Genomic DNA, 23,034 nt, shown 5'->3' on the forward strand with positions numbered 1-23,034 from the left:
GCTGATCGTTTCACAATGAAGTAGTTAACACTAGAAACTGACAATCCTGGAGCAAAGTGATAACATGGAAAATGTGTTAGAAAAGCCTGTTTTCTTTCTCGATTTTCTTCCCAATTCTCCTACAAGGAGCGACGCACTCCATGATCACTCAATGTGAGGGGGTTGGAAAAGAAATGGATTGTAGATAACATCATCATATCAACAATCATCATTCGCAATGCAGGGAAGCATATGAATAAAATGTTGGAAACGGTTCTCAGATTCCCTGAAATTAATACTTCATATTGGAAGCATATTTAAAAGCACGCCACAGGACAATGCATAGCAATCCCTTGTTCAATAAACCGAAACAAGAACAATGCTTCCATGAAATTCATTGGTAATTAATCAGATGGCTAGCAATTTTCGCACTCCTTTGTTCATTCACACTCCTCCCCTCGTTTTTACGCTTCCATTCTCCTTTTATGCATTCAATTATCAAAGCGTAATAACGAAAGGGAGGGAGTGCAAACCGATAAAATGAGAGTGAAAATCGCTACTTGATTGCATTAACACAACATGTAAACACAAAATAAAAGGATATATATATATATATATATATATATATATATTCAAGCTTCAATTGCAACAAAGGAATAGGCCAAATATTCTGACAGCCCCTAGTTCAGTTTTACTGCAAATTTTTTTTTTTTTTTTTTTGGCCTAATATTTTGACAGCAAAGCGTAACTAAAAGAAAGTGAACCTTGATAGTAAGTACCCAGTTCAACGAGTTAATAACTGAACAATAAACACTAAAAGCATAATAAAATTAGACGAGTCCCAGTGACTTTAAGAACTTATAGTTGAGTGAAAATTACGGAAAACTTCGGATTGATCGGTGAAAAATATTAAAGTTTGTTTTTGTGATTAGTTAACCAAAGTAACCCAACAAACTGATACAGTAGAGATACTAATTAAGATTAGAGATGGATCTCATACGGCTGTGCTTGTCTTCCTGCATCAGCGACACAAACGCTGAGGATGTGGTTCAAGTTCCAGAAGATGTGGGGGGCCAAATGAAGCTTTGGGAGTTTTCAAGTTTCCAGTTGACACGTGTGGAAACGAATGTCACATAATTACATTGAACGAAAATGACACGTTTTTATGCATGTCCTTGCACCGTAGGCCTGCGCCATCTCATTTTTCTTTTCTGGGGCCAACAGAATAACTCTCGTTTTTTCTTTTCCGGGGCCGACACAATAACTATCATTTTGGCCTCTGCTTTCACTTTTGTAACTTGCTGGTGGTTTGCAAAAAATTAGCTTACAATGAGGTTTTTGGGGACTAAGAAAACTGGTGAGAAATGAAACAAAGTAGGATAGAATCAGGATAAAGTTTTGTTGTTATTGTAACAAAAATTAATTAGCCGTTATGGAACAAAATTTGAAAGTATATATTGAAATGAATTTTCTTTGCACTGTTCAACACAAAGAATTTGAGGGTGGCTTAATTACAAAGTCCAACAGCTATTCCATAGTTTTGATGTACCAAAGAACAAAATTAATCTTAATGTGAATTTTTATTTAAGGAGTTGATGTAATTATAATCTAATTGTGGATTTTTTCCCTTAAGAAGAAAAAAAAAAAAAAAAAAAAACAATGTTCTTGCTTATTGCGTGAGGGCGTTTGATCGGCCAAATAGTTGAAAATGACAATAATGCACATATTCTGGTGGTGTCATGTGGGTTTTAATTTGCCAATCGTTCACTAAATGAATATTAAAAACAATTTATATTTAAACAATTTCTTAATAATTATTGAACAAAAAGTTAAAAAAGGTATTTGAAATTCTGAAATTTAAAAGATAAAGCAAGAAAACTAAAATAAATGAAGTTGGGTTTTTCTAAAACTAAGCAGCAAAGTAGAAAAAGAAAGAGAATTGTTATTAGCACTTCAAAAATCTCATTCTAAACTCCAAATTTTATATATTAGGAAAGAAAAATACACTTGTGAGGAGTGTAGAATGAGATTTTTGGAGTGCCAATAATACTTCTCAAAAGAAATAATTTTTGGAGAAAAAGTCAAAATGTGAAAGGCAATAGATTCTGCTATCACTTTAACAATCATATGTAGTTCTCTAAATTAATTATGACTTATACATGCATATTTTTTGAAGGTTAAGTTTTCCTTATACATATTGTCCTCGTGATTTTCAAGCGGGAACGTATACCTAACATACAATCCATCTATGATGTTTAAATCAAGTATAAACATGCAAGACTCATTAAACTTTATGATTTTTTTTTTTTTTTTTTTTTTTGAAAAACCATGCAACCTTTAAAAGCATGATGTTTGCCTTAAGTGAAATTACAATTACCAATCTGTCACACCCCAAACTCGGGGTCGATGGAAAAATAAGACCCCGCGCCCGGAACGCGAATAAAAGTAAAAATAAATAAAAGGAAATTGACATGGGTTGGAAAATGAACTCCTCTTATAACTCCAAAACCTTACAGGGTGTACAAAAGTAATAAATTAAAAATTGTTAAACTTCTCCTCAATCACAACCTCAGCTCTTCCAACACTTGTCTTGCCAAATAACACATGTTTTGCCAAATAACTCATCTGTAAAATAATAGGTGAGGGGTGAGCAACAACCGTCATCGCTCAGTGAGTAGAATATATAATATGCCAGTCAAGCTTGCCATTTTAATCACACTATAAAATAGGATAATAATATCAAATCATTATACACATAATGCCATATCACATCATCCCTTCACGTGTTCATTATATCCTTCATAAATTGTAACTCACGACGTGACCCCTAATGGTCATCTGCCTAAATGTCCCCGTGCGCAGTTTACATTTATCCCTCGGATTAATGCAACACTAAGGTTCTCATGCTCCATGAACAATTCCAAATACCCACATATCACTATATTAATAATTCTGAAAGCATTTCCACAAATTCAACATGCTTGACTTGAAGCTTTGGCAAGACAACACAACTAACATCTCCACAAACCTCAAACCCTTACTCGCTATCTCTCTCTATACATATATAATATACACACACACACGTACATACATATATATACATAGATATATACTATATATACATCATCTCTACGTAATGCATGCATTGCATGCTTCTGTGGTTTTAAAAGAATGGAGCCTTTGCTCATATTTATAGTGAAATAGAACGGCTCCAAGACTTGAGGTCCAAGGAAAATATACAATAAAATATATGAAGTCCTATCCTTAAACTCCTACGTGTGTATGAAGGTGATACTTTCCTTGTGACACCTATTGTAGTATCAAGATCTTAGTCACTAGTTATGCAAGGTGTCAATTGAATGTGTGCAAAAGATAACACGTCCAAGTAAATAGCCTTGTTGCAAAATCAGCACACTAGAGTGCTTACTAATCACCCATTTCTCTCTCCCAAGATAATTAAGACTAGTACTGATAGGAGCTAGGCACGTGGTATATAATAATAATAACAAATATTTATTTTTAAAATATGGGGTCTTACACAATCACAAGAATCCCTTCTTAATTTCAGGGTGATGTTTCACCAGAAATTGCATCAAATTAATTGTCTAAACATCCTAATGGTCGTGAATCATTAAGACAATTAGATAGTTTCAAACATGGTGATTAATAATTTAAAACATGCATGATAATATCATGGGAAATACCCAGAAATAGGACAGTTTCCTAATCTTGGGATATAAATAGGACATTTCAAATATGCACACGACATGCACAAAAATCGGACAGAGATAGGATTTTCCTACACCTTGAAATGACTTAATTGCCCTTGTATATAAATGGGTTATTTGCTCCCATTTTCTGATTTCTCTATCTCTCTATCTCTCTATCATTGGGATCGAAACTTAAGCTAACCGCGAGTTTTCCGGCCATTTTCTGGTAACACGACAAACAACCGAGGTTCGAGACCACCACTACTGGACTCGCATCAAGGGTGGGAACAAAGCCCAGTCATTAAATGTTGGTGTTTTGGTTGATAAATTTTTCAGGATTTGCCCACTGTATGTACACGACATACATATGATGTACTCATAGATCTGAGCCAACCCAAAAATCCAGATGAATTAATACTTGGAAGTTAAATTAGGGATTGTGTTTCATGTTGGGGCCTATGGGTTGTGGAATAAATTTCAAGTTTCGATGTGCTACAAAACAAGGATGGAACAATTTCTGGTTCAAGTGTCCAATTGCATAAATTTGTGAAATTTATTTCATAATATGCATGTGGTGTGCATACGGTGTGCATGTCTAACTTCATAATAATATTCCAAACTCCAAAAACCCAGAGCTCACAACTCTCTTTTCGAAATCAGAAAAATGACGTTATCACCTGCGACGTCACCACCATATGTAGTTTCTTTTCACATAATCATGGCTAAGGCTCGTGGCCTCACCCTGCCAAAAAGGGACTAGTTGCACATAATCATGATTATAAACCAAAGAAAATATTATTAAGAAGAAAAGGTTTAAAAACACCTTGTAAATAAACTTGAATCGTCCAAAGTTCTTTAAGCCGAATGCTCAAAGTAGTGCATAGAGAACCCTAATGGCTACCTAGGTGCTTATAAACAACCCCTTATTCATAATCCTACCTAAATAAGGTATTGTAAACACTCGGAAACAAAATAACAAAAGGATAACTTAAAATCACAAATAACTAGGCAATCTGGACAACTGGTAATTAACCATGATCAGATACCTAGAGATAAAATTCTAAAACTTGGATACAACCTTCTTGACAGACTCATGAACCTATTCCACTTGGAATTACTAAAAAATTCCATCGTTTGATAACTTTACGCTAAAATAGATGCGCATGTCTTACATTGAAAATATAAATTAAAGCATCAAAATCTCACCAAAATATACTAAGAATAGGGTGAAATATATAATATAAAATCGACTCACCACAAATCCTAAAAAACAAAAGCACAAAACAGTTTAAAAAAAAAAAAAAAAAAAAAAAACCTTAAATTGTATCCCGCATTGGCAAAAATATGTTGCTGCCTTCGACACAACCACCTCGCCAATGGCTAGAAGCATAGCCGCTCAAAGAAAACCAACTCCGAGTTAAATTCGATGAAGGCATTGCATCACAAAATTTTCCAACCCACAACAGAGAGATCTTCCTAACCAAACTTTACCACCAAAAAACCACTACACCGAAGAAGAGTCATCATATTGTAACCATTAACAAAAGCCCCAAACAAGTAGAACCAAAACCAAAACAAAAGGGAAGGGGATAGGGTTAAAGGGGCATCTAAAACACTCTCATTTTGGGCTAAAACGCATCATGCGTGGCCCCGATTTTCTGGCATTTTGGTTGGGAGTGAAGCCATGAAAAGAATGTTTAGATCTGACGACCAAAATAGGGGAGCTACTCCTAGCTTTAGGCAAAGGTTGTGGAAAGGATGGTATATACATGAAAAAGAGGAGTAAATGAAGAAGATGGAAGAGAAAGAGTGTCTGGGGTTGAAAAAGGAAGACAATAGTGCATGGAAAATGGTTGAAGAAGCCAAAATGGTGAAGAACGATGGGAAATAGCGATGAATGCAGGGAACGGCAAAAAAATGCTTGAAAAACCAGCCGTGACCTCTCAAACCAATAGCCATAGGCAATTGAAGAGCAGGCCATGGGCATAACTACTAGAAAAGGAAGACAAAAACAAAGAGCAAAAATCCATAACAAGGGGGTTGCTACTGACCCCAATCAAAGGGAGGAGCAGGCAGTGGTGAGAAGGAATTCTAGGTTTGTGTGTGAGAGAGAGAGAAAAAGAGAAGATAAATGTATCAATGAAAATACAGATTGATGGAAACTATCAATGAAAGTACAAATTGATGGAAAATCTACCTTTAAAAGCCCAATCACAAGTCCGGTGGTAGAGGGTTTTTTCTTGTTGTGTATACGAAGAGCTACATTTGGTAGTTCTATATAAACAACCTATTATCGATGGAGATAGGGAATGTGCAAAGAAAGATCTATGCTATTTCTCCATAGCTGCCAAATCAACTTTATTGGTAAAAATATAAAAGGAAAACTAACGAAAAGTCCTAAAAAACTTTAGTTTTAATGAAAAAGGACAAATAAAGGTGTAAATGAATAGTACCATGAAAGGTAAAATATGATTTTTCGTTAAAAGTGAATAGTACCTGGAGTGTTTCGTTAAAACTTTCAAATTTTTATAACGTACAGTGAATTATCGACATAGATATCCTAGTTCTATTCCAAATTTACACCTTTCCTCACCACTCTTTGTAGTCCCAAAAACCCTCCTTGTATGCCAATTTATTGCAAAACACCTGGTAGGCATAAGGTAAGTAAAGTTTAATCAAACACTGAACTCCAAGGCAAATGGGTGGTTGATCTATGTGGATATCGAATGCCCCAGTTAATATTTAGGAAAACTAATGAAAAAGGCTTCAAAACTTTGAGTTTTAACCAAAAACCACCTACTAACTTTATTTAATGATAAGGACAAGAGAAAGGGGAAAAAAAAAAAACCTAACAAAAGTTCGGTGTGGCCCTTACTTAGCCCATTGTATCTTGTTAAGCAATGAACAAGGGCCCCTTTTTTCAGACAAGCAAGAGTTTTTTTGTTTTCGTGGAGGGTTTTGAGGCGGTGATCATTGATTGGCGGGTCGGAAGTTGAGAAATGGAGAGCATTGAAAATCTACGCGGAAGTTCTGAGATTGGTGAGGAGGTTGCCAAAGGACTCTCAACCTTACTACGCCAAGTACGCCCGCGAGAACTTCATCAATTACAGAGAGGTCAAGGCCAACGACGACCAAGCCCTCCATGAGCTCTTCCTCAGGGCCGACAATCACTCCCTCTAGGTCCTCAACAAGGTAAACAAATTTGTCATTTTTTTGTGTTTGTTTTCGACGCTTTCCTATGATTTTCTGGTGAACCCAATTTGGGTTTCTTGCGATTGCATTACTCAGTGGACAATTATGTGGCCCATAAGTTGAAGAAAATCTGCTCCATTTAGCGTGCCTACCAAGTGTTCGATGTAATGCCCAAAAGATCACGAAGATATCCAGGTTGCAAAATGTGACTAAAGTTATAGTAATGGAAAAACTTGAATTAACCGAGTCATCATCTGTGCCAATATATGTGGAATACTTTTGAAAAGCTTTCACAAAACCTAATGCCAACATTGATAAAGGGAAGAAATAGAGATTTCTTTAGAGTTCAAATTGATTTTGCATTTAAAATGTAAGAGAGAAAGGAACACGTGTGCATAACCGTAGTGGTTGAAAGGATGTGCAACACAATATAACATCCACCATCGAAAAGGTGAGGCCCTTGAAGGCTTCGATGGTGCCCTCTTCTCCATTGGGAGTGAATTCGCCACAGTCAGCATGTACAATAAATAATAAGTTTCATAAACAGTATAGTAAGTTTCATAAACAATGTCATAAGTTTTCATATACAATATAGTAAGTTTTATAAATAGTGTAGTAAGTTTCATAAACAGTGTACCGTTAAGTTCCATATATAGTGTAGAAAGTTTCATAAACAATTTGTGTGAGGACCCGTGGGTCTGCACGTCGGAATTTTTTTTTTTTAAAATTATGTCTTTTTCATTAAAATTTAAGTTCTTTTGTCATTTTTATTAAAATTTAAGGGTTTTTCATTAAAATTTAAGTCTTTTAAATTAAATAAAGTTATAGCATGATTTTTTTTTATTAAAATAAACTTAATTCAAGCCATTTTCATGAAAATTCCCTTAAAAATTAGCTCTCGGCCATCACCTACCCTTCAACCCCGCGTTGTATTAATTCCTCATCATGTCACCAGTTGCTGATGAGAAAACTGTATACAATAGTTCTCTTGAAAATTTTGACTTCGCATTTCAGTCGTCACTTGCTCGGCACAAATAAATTACAAATAGATGATGATGGCAGGAAAATTGGTTTTGACTTTTGAGGTATGCCGTATGCCTCATGCTCATGAGTGACTCGTGTGACTAGTTGACGATGAAAAAAATTGTATACGGCAATTGTACGTAAGAATTTTTCACGACAATCTTGTTTTATATCTAAGTCTTCACTTGCTTACACAAGAAAATAAATAGATGACGATGACTGAAAAATTGATTTTGAGTTATACGTCATGTTCTTGAGTAGCTATGAAAATATTACTCCATTAATTAATCAATATGTACAAAGTCTTTGTATAGGATTGCATCAAACTGTACACAATGACTATATAGGGTGATTGTAAGTAAGAATTTCTCTTGATGATCTTGACTACGTACTTAAGTCACACTTGCTCAGTGCAAACAAATAATTAAATGATGACAAGATGAAAATCATTTTTGAGGTCATCTCCTAGATACAGAAGCTTAATTTATGTGACCATGTACATGAACCAGCTGTGGCTCTTGGTCACCAATTCCCTAGAGAAGGTTCGCATATGTGACTATGCACACGAACAAGCTCGCTGTTTTCTAACTACGATATACAAATATTGATGTATTAAATTTAGAGTTGAGTCATGCATCAGTCACTAGAGCTGGCGCACTTACTGGTATTGTGGCCAATTTCAAAGAGAGAATAGGAAACATGAATTGTGACGAAAGAGTTAAGGGCATAGCTAAGCTGGTCAAATAACGGCAATGCCAATTAAAAGCAGCAAACTTCCCAGCACATATATAGGATACAACCACAAATATGTTTCCATGAAAGCAAATATTAATATAATTCCAAACTCCATGCATGAACTATCAAATCTATAATATACTTCATGAAATATCAAATCTATAATATACTCCATGAAATATCAAATCTATATATGCTCCACATCTACACACATATTATAACATATGTTTATGGTGTGACTATGGCACCAAATTGTATAATTAACTAGAAAAATGACATGTACACTGAGAATTAAACTGTAGACGAAAGAAATAAAACATGTGAAATAAGCGGATTGATTGAAAAAGAAAAATATTAGTAAGGTCAGAACCAATTAGAAAGTGAGACCTTACTACCTAGAAACATTAAATTTTGAGATTTAAAATAGAATAAAGGGTAATTTTATAAGTTAACAATGAGGCTAAATGCTTAACAAAGAGAAATTACAATAAAAGATCACGAGACCTAAAGATCCCAACAACTTTGGATACTAGGAGATGCCGACAATAGGCGCAGGTGCTTAGGTTTGCAAGGAGAGCTACATAGAGTATTACTTTTTACTATCAACATGTTTATTTACACATTTTAAAGAACGAGTAGTACTTGTGCCTCCTTTATTTTTCTCGAATTTCATTGGATTATTGACATGCTTGCTTACATAAATGAGAAAAAGTTATGGATTAAAAAAAGAGAAGAATGAATTAGAATGAGAATTACATCGGTTGAATTATTGACTGGGAAAATCCAAACCAAATCCGATTTGCTAAAATATTGAGCAGCAGCACCGTCTGATCCGTTTCACTTGTTTGGCAAATATTACCTGAAACTTCATTTTAAAGGAGCAATGCCGAACAACAATAAACGAGAGCAAAATATCCAGTCATAATCTTTTAACCATGCACTTTAGAACTCGTTTTTTCGATATTTAAAAGTCAATGCTGTGGTTTGTCCGAATGATTTTGAGATATTTACCCAAATTGAAGTAAAATATTTACCCAAAATTGAAGTAAAAATATATTTCATTGAACTAAAAAGAGTAGCACCAGATTGTTGTCTGTATAGAGTTTAAAAAAAAAAAAAAAAAAATCAGGATAGAACAAGTTGCAATACGAATACCATGGAGATGCTCGATATCTATGGAATATAGTGATCAGTAAATATAGATATTTAAGCAAGATCTAGGTTTAATTTTGTTTCAATCCAAATACGTTAAGGCAATTCAGACATTGTTGAATTTTTCGTTTCGTGCTAACAAGTTGTTGCTAGGTCTAGCAGAGCATTAGAAAGGTCAAAACAATGCATGTAACCAATTTGATGGCATAGATGAAGTTTAAGAGGCACTTGAGTCCCAACCAAGCTAGTTCCATATAAATGGATAGTGATTACAGTTTAAGGAGTTGTAGACAATTTGATGGCAGGGGTGAAGTTTCCTAAATTCCTATTTTGCTTGTCTCACTATAATACCTCAACATTGTCCTTAAGCCATAAGCACTTGCTTGCACGTCTGCTCTTTGTGATTTTTGAAGAAGTCCCTCACTCTTCCCTCTCTTAATTTTTCTCAAGGACTTTGACAAATCGAAGCAATAAGCAAGCAGAAAGAAACAATATTATCAACTGTTGGATTTCCTAGCCATGCGCTGGACTTCCTTTTCCAATTCTTCCATGCCCCCAACTTCCTTTATTTCCTGCAACACAATTCGCATATTTAATTGAAATTTAACAGAAATTAAGAACCTTAATTAGTTTGTTTAAAAGCATTAGGGCTGAGTATTACCTTAGGTCCCAAGAACAACCCATATGGGACTCCATTGAAGATGCATGAGTGATGAAGCTATTAAAATTTACAGGAAAATACATTAAGGAAAAAAAAAACACAATGACAATTTGAACCACAAAATCAATGTAATTTACCTGGTGGGCTGCAGCAACTTTTCGTAAATAAGGAACATCTGCGATTGGCCCTACCGGAAATCGACGGTGGACAAGTCCATCGTGCACAAACATGTAGGCCATCCCAAATGTTGTGATTCCTAAACCCTATATAAAAAATAAAAATTAGTCACCCCTTTAATTGACCAATCTAACATCGGATAATCAATATATAGCACCTACAAGTTATCGACCAAATACGGACAAAGTACCGGTAGAGATCCGAAATTGAATAACCTTTAAACCCCTTCAATATTAATATTAGGGTTTGACTAGAAAAAAAAAGTACTTACAGCACCAAAACAGAGTCCTGGAAATAGACCCTTGTTAAACAAACCATAAGAAAGAAGGGCAATAGCAGGAACAGCATTGGTTATTGCAAATACATCGTTCAACTCAAAAGGACCATCCCGGGGCCGGTGGTGAGACTGCCGTAGTAAAAAAAATTAAAAAATTAAAAATTAAAAATTAAAATCGGGGTCACTACAGTAACAAATCTTGCATGGGAAAAATTTAGATTATTAGAGTTGGGAGTTGTGTAGGGCTTACCTCATGCATCTGCCACAGTGAAGCATGCCACAGAGCTCTATGAGCCCACCTTGCCCAAAACTCCATCCCCACCTTTGGAATTACACAAAACGTGTTTAAATTAATTTCATTGCAAAAATAAAGAATTTGATCAATGAAATTTTCATGATTTTTAATTGCATTACGTACAGCAGATCCCACAGAGAGAGAAAATGTTCCAAACATTTCAGGAAGAAGATATTCACCAACCTGTTTCATAAAAATTAATCAAAATTTAAAACCCATGTCAAGAAAATGAAAGTTAATCCAATTTTAATTATAAAAATGAAATTAGTTTTACCTCTGTTTGCCAATAAAATCTATAGTAAACAGCCATGGCAGCAGCTGAAGTGACTCCAAGGCTTGACATGATTGCAGCAACAAGGTAAGTATACCTCTCTGATCTCTTCGTCTCCAATCTCTCCGACGCACGCAGTGTTATAATATTCAACTTCTCCGTGTCTTCCAAGGCTTTAGTCACAGTCATGTCGTCCTTAACTTTTGCATGATCATTCTCCGCTTTCTTCTCCATGACTGAGCGCATGCTCTTCCATCTCTTCCTGTTGAAGTGAATTGATGAAGAAGCTAAAAGCAAAGAGGGGCTCGTTTCTGAGATGGGTTTTCCAGAAAACGGAGTTTTTCGTTCGAAACTGTTAGTTAAGGTGACTGAAGACACCGAAACTCCGCCCGCCATGCCCTTAAAGCTTCGAGCTTTGACTTTAGAAAACAGCTTGAAACTGAGAGAGAAGTAGAAGCTGGAAATTAAAAGTGCTTTTGAGGAAAAGATGGGATGGGACAGAGTGTAGTTTTAGGTGCAGAGGGGGCGTATAATTAAGGCTTTCAGCTTCAGCCATTATAATTAGTTGAGTGTTTACTTATAAGAGGACTTTCTGTTTCTGGGCAACCATGGGGGTTAGGGTGGCATGTTACTAGTTGCTTTGGGTACAAAACTTTCTTTTCTTATTTAAATTCAATTTTTTGCGATTACATATTTGGTACTACTTGAATTTTCACCAGCCAGTACCCTTACACATCCCTTTTAGTCTAGTATGCATAGAGCCCAAACACTTGTAATATGGTTTTTTTTGTTTCTCTCTCAAATTGAGCACATATTCACATCAAGAAGTTACGAACACATTTTTGTTTCGTTCTGTTTTTTGTTTTCATACTTTTTGGAAACTTTAAAATTTATCTAGTGAGCAAACATGTATGTTACAACTCTAAGTATTTTTGATTGAGGATTATTGAAATGATGAATGGTAATGAAAGGAAGTACTGGTGGTATAAGTTTATCTTAGTTGTTACCGATAACAACTTTAATAATGGAAGTGATGTTTACTTGTTCACTCCTGTTTAGTTTTGTCTTTTGGAGGCAACTATTTTGTACAATTAAAGAGGCACTTGAGTCAACCACTGATGATCAACTGTATCATGATCCCTATCCAATTTTTGGGTACTACAAAAAAATATGACTTGCTGAATTTGAGTCACTGCCCAAATCATTCCACCTTGTCAGTTTGGTAAGGGGAAGTGATTTTCACGTATCCTTTTTTTCTCTTACACACCCCTGTTTAATCCTGCTCATTGATTTTGTTTGATTTATTTAATATAATTAATGTACATAAAGACGAGTGTGTGAGAAGCTAAAAATGGTGTGTGAAAGTAACTTTCCTTTGGTAAATTTGAGAGTAAGGTGAGGTTTGTAAGCAAAACACAGTGATCATGTCAAGGAAACCCTCTTTATATCTAGAAAATGGTTTAATTTTTGAGATTTGGTTACAATACGTACATGTATTTAATACAATTATTATCTCTATGGTCAAATAATGATTATATTAATTACATATATTCACATAATTATATTAAACAGTCAAATAAAGATTGTATTAAATACATATCGTGGCATGAATTATATCTGTTTTATACCTTAGTGAATCAATCGGCAACACACACAACTGTTGCAGCCGCAGGGCTTGTGTTAGAATTAGGGCTTTACTATCTCTGTTTTATGGGCCTTCGTTTCTCATGGGCAAAAGTCTAATAAAATGTTGGGCTATACCCATCAGATAATTTCCATACTTTTGTTGTACATTGGCTATGTTGTGTGTTTATCATCAAAGAAGGAGATATAGATTTAGGGTTTACCACCACAAACTCTAAATCAAAAACTCTAAACCTTATATTATAAGATGTTTAAGTTAACATCCTCCAAATATCAAATGGTAATTGACAGATGACAGGTAAGTAGTTCAATGTATACGTATACATACATACATACATACATACATACATACATATCATGTTTGTTTGTTTGAAAAGGTTCTTGTGCCAATTATGTCCGTAGATGTTTGTTTGAGTATGTAATTTTTAGGACATATATTATATTTAGTCTAAGACCAGTGTTTAAAATATCAGTATCGGTGGAAATACCGATATACAAATTTGTGAAAATATCGACGGATATATTGATATCGATATCGGTTGCTTTAGGTGGTAATGATGAAAATTTAAATTGAAACTTTAGAGATTGTCAAACACTAGTTTGGATAGAATATAAGAGTTTTAGATATTTAACAGATGTGATAGAAATATCGACAATATCTGTTAATCTTAGCTTGAACTTAAAAGTTTCTCCGACGTCACCCCCATTTTCATATCTTTCTCAACAGGATGTCACCGGTTTGTTCATTTTTACATGAATCCAACATATATTTTTGCATATAGATATCTGGGCGATCTTCATGTATCCCCATCATGTGATTATCAATAAGGGATATTCCGCCTTTTTACAATTTGGGACCCAATACTTCATACTTTTACGTGTAATGTTCAGTAAAGAGCATACAGGTGGAGCTCCCTTGTTTCTCAGTCAGCTAGGTCAGTAGGTCTCTGTCATACCTTCACTTCCTTTTTCCAGTTCTAAACTTCCAATAAACTTCCTAGGTCGACTCAAATTTTCATCATTATTTCATTACCTTAATCTCTTTTCATCACTCACTCATGAGGTTCCACAGTATCCATATCCAACCGCATCAATTCCTTAATGCTTAAGGCGTAAAAGAAAACAAAAAACAGTTCCTAAATTCTAATTAACGCCTAATGGGATCTTGGAAACGAACCAACTTAATGCCTGTTATGTGGTGAGGCCAACATGCAGATAATGTTTCTGTGAATGGACATCTCTACAATTTGCTTGCATTAGTTTGAAAATATTACAATGGAAAATAACATGATAAATGCTGCAAGGAAATAACCAAAGTCATTACTAGCGGCAGTAAATATTATATAGCATCAAGTATATTCATCAAAGTTAGTTTCTAATTGTATAGTTTGTTATAACTGTGTATGTAATAAGCTTATATAGCTAAGGGTACAACTTTCAATTGTCATCATAGCTCAATGCTATAAATACCAAATGTAACTTCTAATTATTGTTAATGAAAGTATGAGGTATATTCAATAAAGTTGCTCTCTCTCTATGCTTTCTCTCTAAGCTTCCTCTCTAAGCTTCTATATGGTATCTCTCTCTCGCCTTTTGCCTACAGGCATCTTGGACCTCTCAAGCTTTCGCTCACTTTTTCTAATCTTCGAAGATTGTTGTTCTTCAACTCTTTAATTGTCCTGCTAAGTTCTTGAATTTCATCTCTCAATTCTTGAATGTCATGGTGTCTCTATCGAAATCTTCATCTCCAATTGAGTCGGTGTCACTTCCGCACCAAAATTCATCTTCGTGAAACCCTAACTTCTCAAATTCATATACTTCTCTTACGATTTAGAATTTTGGCGGCATGGTTCCGATAAAGCTCAAGCGATACAATTAATTATCTTCCATGGCGTGCTTTGTTTGCTATGATTCTCAGATGCTACAAGTTGATTGGTATCATTGATGGAACTGAAATGTGTATTTCCCGGTGCTTCCAGATCATTCGCTCAATCCAGCTTTTGAGCTTTGATATGAAAATATCATAATCTCCTCATCTGATTAAGCTTTACCTTATCTGAAGAAGTAATTCCATTCAATGTTGGTGTTTCATCCTCTCGAGATCTGTGGCTCAAATTTGAACAACAATTTGGTGGTGTATCTGATGTACATATTCATCCACTATGATCTCACCTTCAATCTCTTCAGAAAGGCTCTCTGTCAATTTCTAAGTATCTGTAGCAAATCAAAGAGATCTATGATTCTTTAACTGCAGATGAAGCACTGGTTACTGATCGTGATTTGATCGATGCTACTCTTGGTTCCTCTGATACCAAGTTAACCTTGGAGGGGGTGTAAAGAGCATCAAGTATAGTCATCACAGTTAGTTTCTAATTGTGTAGTTTGTTATAATTGTATATGTAATAAGCTAGGATAGGTAAGGGTAAAACTGTGAATTGCTATCTTAGCTCAATGCTATAAATACCAAATGTAACTTCTGATTATTGTTAATGAAAGTATGAGGTATATTTAGTAAGGTTGCTTTCTCTCTAAACTTCCTCTCTAAGCTTCTATAAATTTTCAAGTTATTTAGGCATATGTTTCATAAGCATTTTGTTTCTTGTTTTTTGTTTTCACATTTGGTGTTTGAAATATAAGGAAAGTATATACGAGAAATGACGATGAACAAGCGTGTTCTTTTGTATTTTTTTTTGTTTTTTGTTGGGGGGAGGGGTGTGGGGAAGGAATAAAGAAGAATGAGTGAAAGTGAAAACAATTCAAAATGATTGATCTACCCTTACTCCAGCTCAACTATATGATTGAGGCGCTTCATCTCAACTACCTATAAAAAGAGTCAGAAGCCTTCAAGCTTAGGACCTTCGTGAAATCAATCAAAGCTTTCCTTTGAAGTGAACAGTGCCCACAATCCCTGAGATCTAAAACTCTTACAGCTTTACCACCCTGTGCATGGTATGATTTCGTTGATATGTCATTCCAACCACCACGATTTCCTCTTAGAAGCATATGTTTGGTACTAAGCCCAATCTAATGTCAGTGGTCTCGGTGGGCTCCTTTAGCATTAATTGTCCTTCATGGCCTGAATCTTGCTAGATTTTTACTGCTTTCTTTAAATTTTCAGTCAATTCACATTTTAAGTCATATAGCTCGACCCATCAGCCTACATTTTTGCTTTTGAAAATGTTGACAATCTTGACCCATCATAAAATGATTACATTTTTTCATTTTTTTTTCCTAGTTAAAGTAGGGAAAAAAATTACCAAACAAGTATTTCAGTTTTCAACCATAGTAGTGATCCAGTGGAAATGTGGTAGAATTCCAAGTCAAGTTTGCTCCCTGGTCTGGGTTTGAGGCACAAAATTGGCAAAAACACTTCTCTGGTTAAAAGTTTTGAGGAGACATGTGTTGTTTGACTATGACTAGTGGTGGGCTAGAATTAAAGCATTTAGCCTTTGTCAAATGGTTCGGTTTGGGGATGGAAATATTGTATCCATCCTATAACCATGAAAATTAACCATATCCATAATCGCAAATTACCATTGGGAATTATCTATAACCAAAATGGATTCCCCATAGGTTAACAGTTATATCCATCTTCGTCAATACAAAAAATATACTCGTTCAGTTGATGCATTATAATGTAGTAGATATTAATTTAGTCATTAAACATTTGATGTATAAAATGATTCAATGAATGAGTCTTGTGGAGTATTAAAATTAAAGCATTGAATTTAAAATGGGAACTGTTATTGGTACGCTAGAAATCTCATTTTGCACTCCTTACAAGTGTATTTTTCTTTCTAAATGTAGAAAGTTTGGAGTGCGAATGAAAATTGATGTTGGCTGATCTTTGATATCTCCCTAAGCACCATTGAATTCTCATTGATACTAAAACAATGCAACTTTTGTATTATCAAGGTAATGGGTTCAGCAAATAACGAATATACATACATACATAAATATATATATATATATATATGATTCGGGTACGAACACAGATCGGGGACCCCTATAACCATATCCAAAACCATAACCGAATAATATGCACGGTTTTTCCCCATATCCAAAATATACCCGAAAGTTCATACCTAAATCTATTCCATTCAGATAGTTATCCACGGTTATCGGGTTTAAAAGTTAGAATTTCCATCCCTACTCTATTAGGGATTAGTCTTACTCTTCGGGGTGTAATCTTAGGTTTCGACAAAGAAAAAAGTGTTTCAGTTTTCAGAAAAGTAAAATGGTTATCAAATGGACAATTTTTGATTTTGTGTCTTTCCTTGTACATTTCCTCGACATCGATCTCTACCACAATCCTTCTTTCATCTCTCATTCACTTTTGAATTTCCCTCGATCACAGGTACGAAGTGAAAACCAAAAATTAAAAATAAAACAGTTATCAACTAGGTTTCTTTTATTATCTGCAATTTTCACACTGGTTGATTTCGAAGCATAGCACAGCACAAAATCATCTCGAGTCCTTCACTCATGCATTTCAATTCATGCACTCAGCGCCTCCTTACATACAAAAAGTTTCAGTTCATTAATTCCTGGTAAACCACCTGATTCCATTTCTCCTTCCGTCCTTGACTCAAGTACTTGTAGTTTTCATGCATATTTATGCCTCAATAGTCCATACTTATTATAGTACTGAAAGCACTTGCTAGCTAGGTCAGTAACTATCATCAAATATGGAAACTGTCTGCCCTAATTCTGAACTGATCTCATTTGTTCTATCAGGGAGGGAGAATATATATATGTATAGCATGTGTGTGTGTGTGTGTGCGTGGAGAGAGAGAGAGAGAGAGAGAGAGTATAGCTGATGAAGAAATGATCTTGATGACATTTCACTCAAAATAATTGATGTCCAAGACTAAAACAGATGACAGATACTGCTCACTTTGAGGGCCATAGGGTGTCATATCTTTCTCCATCAACTCTCCCTGTCAAAGGTTCAAACAAACACTACTCGATGGTTGACAAGACCTCAACACATTGATTCATCACCACTATAAATATCTGCCAACTTTCATGAATGAACTTATTTGCAAACTATATACTTATACTTAAGAACAAGAAGTTAGTTTTGTTATTGATGAATTTGTTTGAAGTTTAAATAAATTAAACATCAAAGTATAATCCTAATTAATATTTTCTGTTGTTGTAACTTCTAAGAGTGCTAACACTAGCTGCTTAAGTGCTCATTTCAAAGAAAACCCTACCATCACTATCTTTTTGTTTTCTTTTAATAATTTATCTGAATTTAACTGATTTTTTCTTCTTTTCCTTTGAATTACTACTGTGAGCTAGAAAATACAACTATTACTCTATGTCTATTCCGGCTTTTCCTTTTTCCAGCTCTAATGTACTGATATGTAACACACACCCCCCGCTTTATAGATGCTGATAGACTAATCCATGCACTATCGTACTGATTTTACCCCAGTTAAGCAGTTCTTTAGTACGTACAATAAGGTGGGTTTTTGCAATTAGGCCCAAGAATCACATGAACCTGTCGAGTGGGTGACAGTTAATTATATCATGGACTACAGTAAATTGAAACCCATTATGATATAATTTTTACCTGCTTTGACAGTAATGAGGTAACTTATAACACTTTTGTACGATTCCAGACATGGTTTTATTAGATTAATTGAGAGTTGCATATGATCTCTAAGTCCATGACTAGATTCTTAATTAATATATCGCTCTATGGACATTGATCCACATCGGTCGCTTTATTGTAGTAGTGATGTAGCTCTTCTTGTACGATTCATATATACATGGTTTATTGGTTTTATTAAAATTGATTTTTTTTTTTTTTGTTGTATTTTTGTATACAACGATATATTTATACTAAGAGGTAGATGAATGAATTGGATTCGAACTTGACAATGTTAACATCCACAAGGTTCAAACTTAAGATCTCTCACTTATAAGTGAAAAGTAATATCATTAAATCGTAATACTAATTGTCATTTTTAACCTGTTAAGTAAACGCTTATCTCTCAATTTCAATCAAATGAGAGGGAAATTAAGATAATCTCTACGGGCTAAGAATCTGATTAATAACTAAACAATGGTTGCTAGACATGTAAGTCATCAACTTTCTACGTAATCATATACCACTAGTTCATGGTTAAGGTTGCTTTCAAAGGCTAATCAAGACCACTTGATTTTGACATTCAACCAACTTATAATTCTGTCTACCTTGCGAAGCAACTGTTTTAGAGCAATTTTTCTTTCTTTTCAATATGTTATACTAGTTTACTATTTAAAGGAATATTACAAATAAACAACAAAATTTATGTCGTGCTTGCACATATATATCAACTTCGTTGAATGTGGTTTAGAAGCACAACATTTCATTTTATTTCATGCTAAATTATATGTCTCTATTGGTGGGAAAATGGGGTTACCCTCAAATAATCATGTAATTAAATATTAAATTTAATCACATAAAAAATTGAACAAATAATCATGCAATTAAACAAATAAAAAATTTGTTCAATTGCTATATTTAATCACATAAAATTTTGAACAAATAATCATGCAATTAAATATTAAATTTAATGCATACACATGAGAAAAACCAATGCCAAAATGAGGAATTAAGTTACTTTGGTTTTGGAATGTCATCTTAGTCCTTTGAGTTTGGGTGTAGATGATTTCAAGATTTGGATGTGTTACTCTCAAATCGCCAGTACGGTGGCAACGAATTTGGCTAAAACCTCTATCGTTTCATCTCAAAAACAAAAATACTCAAGGCGAATGTTCCACATTATGTACCCTTAAGACAATTTACATCTCTCTACGTTGTTCATGGTTGATCGGTACCCTTCTCCCAAAATACACTGACCACATCCTTACGATGTTAACACTACAAAGATAAGGCTTTAATGGACTACAATTTGTTGAACACTCTCTCGTATTCTAGCATTTAGTGCACCATATATATAGACTATGCAAATATCAAACAATGATTCATGACTATGGGGGGACTTGCCTATTTATAAAGGTTAAGATACATTTTTAAAAAGTAGTGATTATTCATGAAGAGTAAAAAATTGTAACTATTGATTTAAATTCAAGTGTGGACAGACAAATCTTTCTATCAAAAGACACCGATTTTAATTTCCAATCAATTTATATAAGATCAGTATTAGTTTTCCAATAGTATTAATGACCTGCATCAGTGAGTAGTTGTATAATTATAATTGATTTGTATTCTTCTTTTTATTTGCATTTTCTAGGCCAGTAAAATGTTTTTTAAAACTTGTAGGGTGCTTGTAACTCAGTTAGTTAAACAACATTCATCCTTATATTTGTTGTCGTGAATTTGAATCTTTCATCCCCATTATTTGATGTATAAAATAACATTACTTTCCAAAGCCTTCATAATTAAAGTAACAATTTGAGTATAGTTACAATTACATACTTCATCACTATTGTCCCTCAAATTAAATATTTTCTTTCCCACAACCCTTAACAAAACAAATACTAATAATTGTAAGGATATGAAGTTCAAAGTCCGTCACTGGAGAGTGAAGAAATTTGGCATGGTTACTCTCCTTATTGTCAATGAATTAGTTTTTAGAGTGGAATTAACTTCATTCATCATGGCAATTCATGGTGTTGAGTTTGCGTAAATGTGACAACCAACATCCACATATGTTGTATGTCACTCAATTAAAACTATCCACGTGCTAGCTAGATTAAAAAATTCATCACACTTGAGAGAGCATGTCAGAATATAAAGTTTAAAGTCCCACATCAAAGAATTAAGAAATATTACATGAAGTTATATGGAGTTAAGTCATTCCCTATTGCATGAATGCTTGAACAATTGTCTTTTAATGATTGAGCATTTCAATAAAAGAACAAGAGGGATTTAACTATGGATGTAGAATTTTTCAGGTTGACGAACCAAGGGCCCACTCCAACAACATTGATACTGTCCCCACTTTACCACCTACCCAATCCGTCAGGTGTGGGGTTTTATCACAAAAGGCCTCGGTGTTAGTTAGAGTGGGGTAATTCTATTCAAAGTGCTTCTCTCCTTTCCCTCTGGCCGATGTGGGATAAATGGGATTCCAACATGCCACCGCACATGAAACCCTATTTTGTGGGTCGCACGTGGAGGTCCACACATCGGCAACCACGTGGAGCCAAGTCGGGGCTCACCTAACACGCGGGGCCAAATGGGGACCCACCAATCACGTGGCAGTACGAGCCCGTCCCTTGGCTCTGATACTATGTAGAAATTTTCAGGTCGACTGGCCGAGGGCCCACTCCAACAACATTGATATTGTCCCCACTTTACCACCTGTCCAATCCGTCAGGTGCGGGGTTTTATCACAAAAGGTCTCGATATTAGTTAGAGTGGGGTAATTCTATTCAAAGTGCTTCTCTCCTTTCCCTCTAGCCGATCTGGGATGAATGGGATTCCAACAATGGATGGATCATGGATCATGGAACGTATTACATGTAGAGTCTATTAGACAATCACATACACATACATCACCACCATGCAACAAGGGCAATTACTCAATCCATCAGATGCCCTTTCTAACCTATATTATTATGCACCATACGATTAAAGTTGATATTATTAATCAATAAAGAAAATAATGACAAATTAGGTAAGATACATCGTCATCAACCCATCCAAAAATATGCACATAGATTTCACGCATAATTTGTTTATATATATTAGGGTTCTCTTTGTTTCTCCTATACCTCTAACTTTGGACAAATAGATCTTGAAATTGTCAAATTAAGTTGCAGCCATGAGTAGAGGTGGGAGCTATGGTGGGGGACAAAGCTCATTGGGGTACTTGTTTGGCTCAGATGATCAGAAACAAAGTCCACCTCCAACAGCTAAGCCAGTAATACCCCCATATGGCATCGATAGATTTGATTCCAGCACTGAATTTAAGCCTCCAGATACTCCTACTAACTCTTCAGAAAAACAAAAAAATTCCAACAACTATCACAGAGCTGAGGGCCAAAATTCTGGGAACTTCTTAACTGTAAGCGCTCCTTATTTTTTTGTTTTTTATTTTTTGTTTTGTATTTTTTTTATTTTTTATTTTTTGTATATGAACTAAATTTTGAGAATTCAACTCTGCAGCTACACCTTAATTATTATAAATTTATAATGTATTTTTCTACCAAATGATATTTATTCAGGATCGTCCGACAACAAAAGTTAAATCAGCTCCTGGTGGAGATTCATCACTTGGGTACTTGTTTGGAGCTAAGTGAGTACTTTAATTTCTCCCAAATTCTACCTAGCTAATATATATTTTGATTGTGATTTTGGGAGAAATTAAGAAAAACTTGTGTATAATAAGAGGGATTTATCAGTCCCCATAAGTGTGAGATTTGCAAGGGTACGTACTTCAATTTGTTTGCTTTATATTTGGAGGCTGGGAACACGAAGATGAAGATCAAAGACTGGGTATATAACTATAAAAAATGTACGTTTTAATGTCTCCCCTTATGATGGAATTTATTAGCTAGGTTAGCATATATATATATATATATATATTTGGGGTTTGCTAAGTTTGTAATATTACACTGCTATATATGAGTATATGATTTTAAGTTTTCTTTTGGTATTTGAATTATGTATGGTCCAATTATATGTAGAATTGTTTGTCTATCATACACACTGCCAGATTTGGAAACTCGAAAATGACCCCGTTTTGGGGTTCGTTTGAACTTTGAAGATTGCCGACTATGTTCTCACTAAATCGAACTGGTACTCGTTTTTTCTTTTCCTTAGCTTCTGTATTGATTTTTTCTTACCAACTAGTGGAAATTTAGTTCATGGTTTGGTCTTTCTACGTCTTCCAGTTGTGGCTCTGTATTCTCATGCTATATTCTCACATATGTTTTTTTTTTCCTTCATTTATT

At 34.7% G+C, this 23,034-nt stretch overlaps 2 protein-coding genes across 2 annotated transcripts; one reads left to right on the forward strand and one right to left on the reverse strand.

Moving 5' to 3' along the window:
• Positions 1 to 9,975: 9,975 nt before the first annotated feature.
• Positions 9,976 to 12,019, reverse strand: LOC103953392 (beta-carotene hydroxylase 2, chloroplastic). Its single transcript, XM_009365127.2, has 7 exons — positions 11,476 to 12,019; positions 11,325 to 11,384; positions 11,157 to 11,228; positions 10,901 to 11,035; positions 10,590 to 10,715; positions 10,453 to 10,509; positions 9,976 to 10,363 (listed from the first exon to the last, which is right to left on the reverse strand). The coding sequence occupies exons 1-7, from the start codon at positions 11,866 to 11,868 to the stop codon at positions 10,289 to 10,291; spliced, it is 918 nt and encodes a 305-aa protein (XP_009363402.2). The 5' UTR covers positions 11,869 to 12,019; the 3' UTR covers positions 9,976 to 10,288.
• Positions 12,020 to 21,824: 9,805 nt separating this feature from the next.
• On the forward strand, positions 21,825 to 22,462 carry LOC103953391 (protein SPIRAL1-like 5). Its single transcript, XM_009365126.3, has 2 exons — positions 21,825 to 22,145; positions 22,306 to 22,462. The coding sequence occupies exons 1-2, from the start codon at positions 21,903 to 21,905 to the stop codon at positions 22,378 to 22,380; spliced, it is 318 nt and encodes a 105-aa protein (XP_009363401.1). The 5' UTR covers positions 21,825 to 21,902; the 3' UTR covers positions 22,381 to 22,462.
• Positions 22,463 to 23,034: the final 572 nt, after the last annotated feature.

The sequence above is a fragment of a genome, unplaced genomic scaffold (genome assembly GCF_019419815.1).
Source record: "Pyrus x bretschneideri cultivar Hongxiangsu unplaced genomic scaffold, Pyrus_bretschneideri_v1 Contig3, whole genome shotgun sequence".
NCBI lineage: Eukaryota > Viridiplantae > Streptophyta > Magnoliopsida > Rosales > Rosaceae > Pyrus > Pyrus x bretschneideri.

What these genes read in the sequence shown, in the direction of transcription:
- LOC103953392 (XM_009365127.2), bottom strand. Translation starts at nt 11,868, where the DNA reads ATGGCGGGCGGAGTTTCGGTGTCTTCAGTCACCTTAACTAACAGTTTC. An exon ending in CTCTCTCTGTGGGATCTGCT is followed by an intron (nt 11,229 to 11,324) that starts GTACGTAATGCA and finishes GTAATTCCAAAG; the next exon opens with GTGGGGATGGAGTTTTGGGC. An exon ending in GGTTGTTCTTGGGACCTAAG is followed by an intron (nt 10,364 to 10,452) that starts GTAATACTCAGC and finishes ATTGTGTTGCAG; the next exon opens with GAAATAAAGGAAGTTGGGGG.
- LOC103953391 (XM_009365126.3), top strand. Translation starts at nt 21,903, where the DNA reads ATGAGTAGAGGTGGGAGCTATGGTGGGGGACAAAGCTCATTGGGGTAC. An exon ending in ATTCTGGGAACTTCTTAACT is followed by an intron (nt 22,146 to 22,305) that starts GTAAGCGCTCCT and finishes ATATTTATTCAG; the next exon opens with GATCGTCCGACAACAAAAGT.